This window comes from Apis dorsata, unplaced genomic scaffold (assembly GCF_000469605.1).
Source record: "Apis dorsata unplaced genomic scaffold, Apis dorsata 1.3 scaffold_683, whole genome shotgun sequence".
In the NCBI taxonomy this organism is placed as follows: Eukaryota; Metazoa; Arthropoda; class Insecta; order Hymenoptera; family Apidae; genus Apis; species Apis dorsata.
In genome coordinates this window covers 1,822,316-1,823,959 of record NW_006263864.1, presented here as the reverse complement: position 1 = coordinate 1,823,959, position 1,644 = coordinate 1,822,316, and the positions used below count along the sequence as shown (strand labels likewise).

The window sequence follows — 1,644 nt, the reverse complement described above, 5'->3', positions numbered from 1 at the left end:
AAAAAAAAAAAAAAAAAGAACGGTCTTGCGACACCGGCCACGAATACATAACGACAAATCGAACGTTGCCATCCGTACGAGCGGAACACACGCCTTTTACAGCGTCCTATTTTTAATAATCGCATTAACCGAGCAAAAAAAAAAAGAAAAAGAGCACGAGGATATCGCGAGGAATGGGTGATTCTTTTTCCCGCAAAACTAAAAACTGGAATATCGTATAGGAGAATCTGGCGAATCGAATTTATTTGTTTGCTTGATAAAACAGCTGTAGAGGGGGGGAAGGAATATTTCGCGGAAATTGATTATCTTCGCCGCGGTAATCGAATCTTGGCGATGGAAATATTCCCATAGAGGTCACGGTTTCTGACCTTTCCCTCCTCGTAATCGTATTTCGTTAATTTCATTCGGTCCGCGTCGGAAGTTGGTCGTAACACGGGGGAGGGAGGGGTTGGTGGCGCGTGTTTCGCCGGAAACCGAAAGGAATTTCGCTTATTTATCCATAGTCGTGTCGACCCCGATTTTAGACGCTGTGTGCAACCGTTCGTTTATATGAGTATGCATGACGCATGATGTGTGAGACGTGTCTTTGAAAACCGGTGTCCATTAAAAACCGCTTTGAGAAAACCTGCACTTGTGTACTGCATATGGTGTGTACGCAGCTGCATGCCTGCAGTGTGTCGCGATTGTGCTCGTAATTACCCCCCCGAATCTCACGTGCGTACGCACATATTCTCGCTTTCTTCTCGACAGATGTGAAGCGCCGGCAGAGTCTCTACGACGAGGATTCCCTCGATGGCGATCATCCTAGCGAGAACGAAGGTATCACGTTTTCAAAGGGCAGTGTCGAGGCTGATTTTCGTTTTTACTTCAGTACTTTTCATATCGGAATTTTCAGTATTTTTGAAAAAATATTTTCACGTTTAAAACGAGTTAAACGGTAAAAATCAATGTTATTCTCTTCGATATATGTCGTAAATTACGGGAAAGATTCGTTCGACGAAGACGATTTTTGTCAATTCGCGAAACGAGTCAAAGTTTTAAAAAAAACGGAGTAAATTTTTATTACATTCGAGAACTGTCTGGGTTGTTAAACACGTTGGTGTGTTTTAAGCGGAAGAAACGCGAAGCTCACTCGGCGAGGAGAAATAATCGATCCTCGCGGTTGTTCTCAGGACGGGAGTCGACGGGAAACGCGAAAGACGTGGACAGGGCGAAGCTCGTCCGTGAGAGACAGAACGAAGAACGGCAGCGGAAGTTGGAAGAGCTGAGACAGCAGGCGTTCGCCGCGCAACGTTTCCGGGAGCAACGGGAAGAGGAACGTCGAAGACGCATCGACGAGCTCAGATCGCGTGACAATGACAGGTTTGTACTTTTATTTTTTCCTTTCTTTTTTCTTTCTTTTTCCTCCCCTCTCCCCTTCGCGAGTTATTATTCACTGCTGTGCGATATAATCGAATAGCACGCGTTCAACGATACGTGAAAATTCGTGAAAACGAAGTAAAAGTACGGGTAGAGGGAACTCTCACGCTCGAGAAAAAGACGAGAGAGATTAATTAGGTTGAAAGAAAGAGAGAAAAAGTTGTTGAATTCCGTTTGAAATTGGGTTATTTAATAGGAGAGAGAACGATAACTTCACCTTGAGGC

The 1,644-nt window shown here is 44.5% G+C and overlaps 1 protein-coding gene across 27 annotated transcripts in view; it reads left to right on the top strand.

Annotated features, from left to right (window-relative positions):
* The window catches only part of LOC102678731 (inner centromere protein-like), a 148,650-nt gene that overhangs the window by 133,627 nt on the left and 13,379 nt on the right, over nucleotides 1–1,644 (top strand). For 20 of the 27 annotated variants that reach the window (XM_006622395.2, XM_006622388.2, XM_031513608.1 and 17 more), the window contains 2 exons: nucleotides 751–819; nucleotides 1,173–1,362. In XM_006622395.2, coding sequence (XP_006622458.2) covers nucleotides 751–819; nucleotides 1,173–1,362 — 259 coding nt within the window. The remainder of the gene's footprint in view (nucleotides 1–750; nucleotides 820–1,172; nucleotides 1,363–1,644) is intronic. The other 7 variants (XM_006622399.2, XM_006622397.2, XM_006622400.2 and 4 more) reach the window with 1 other exon arrangement.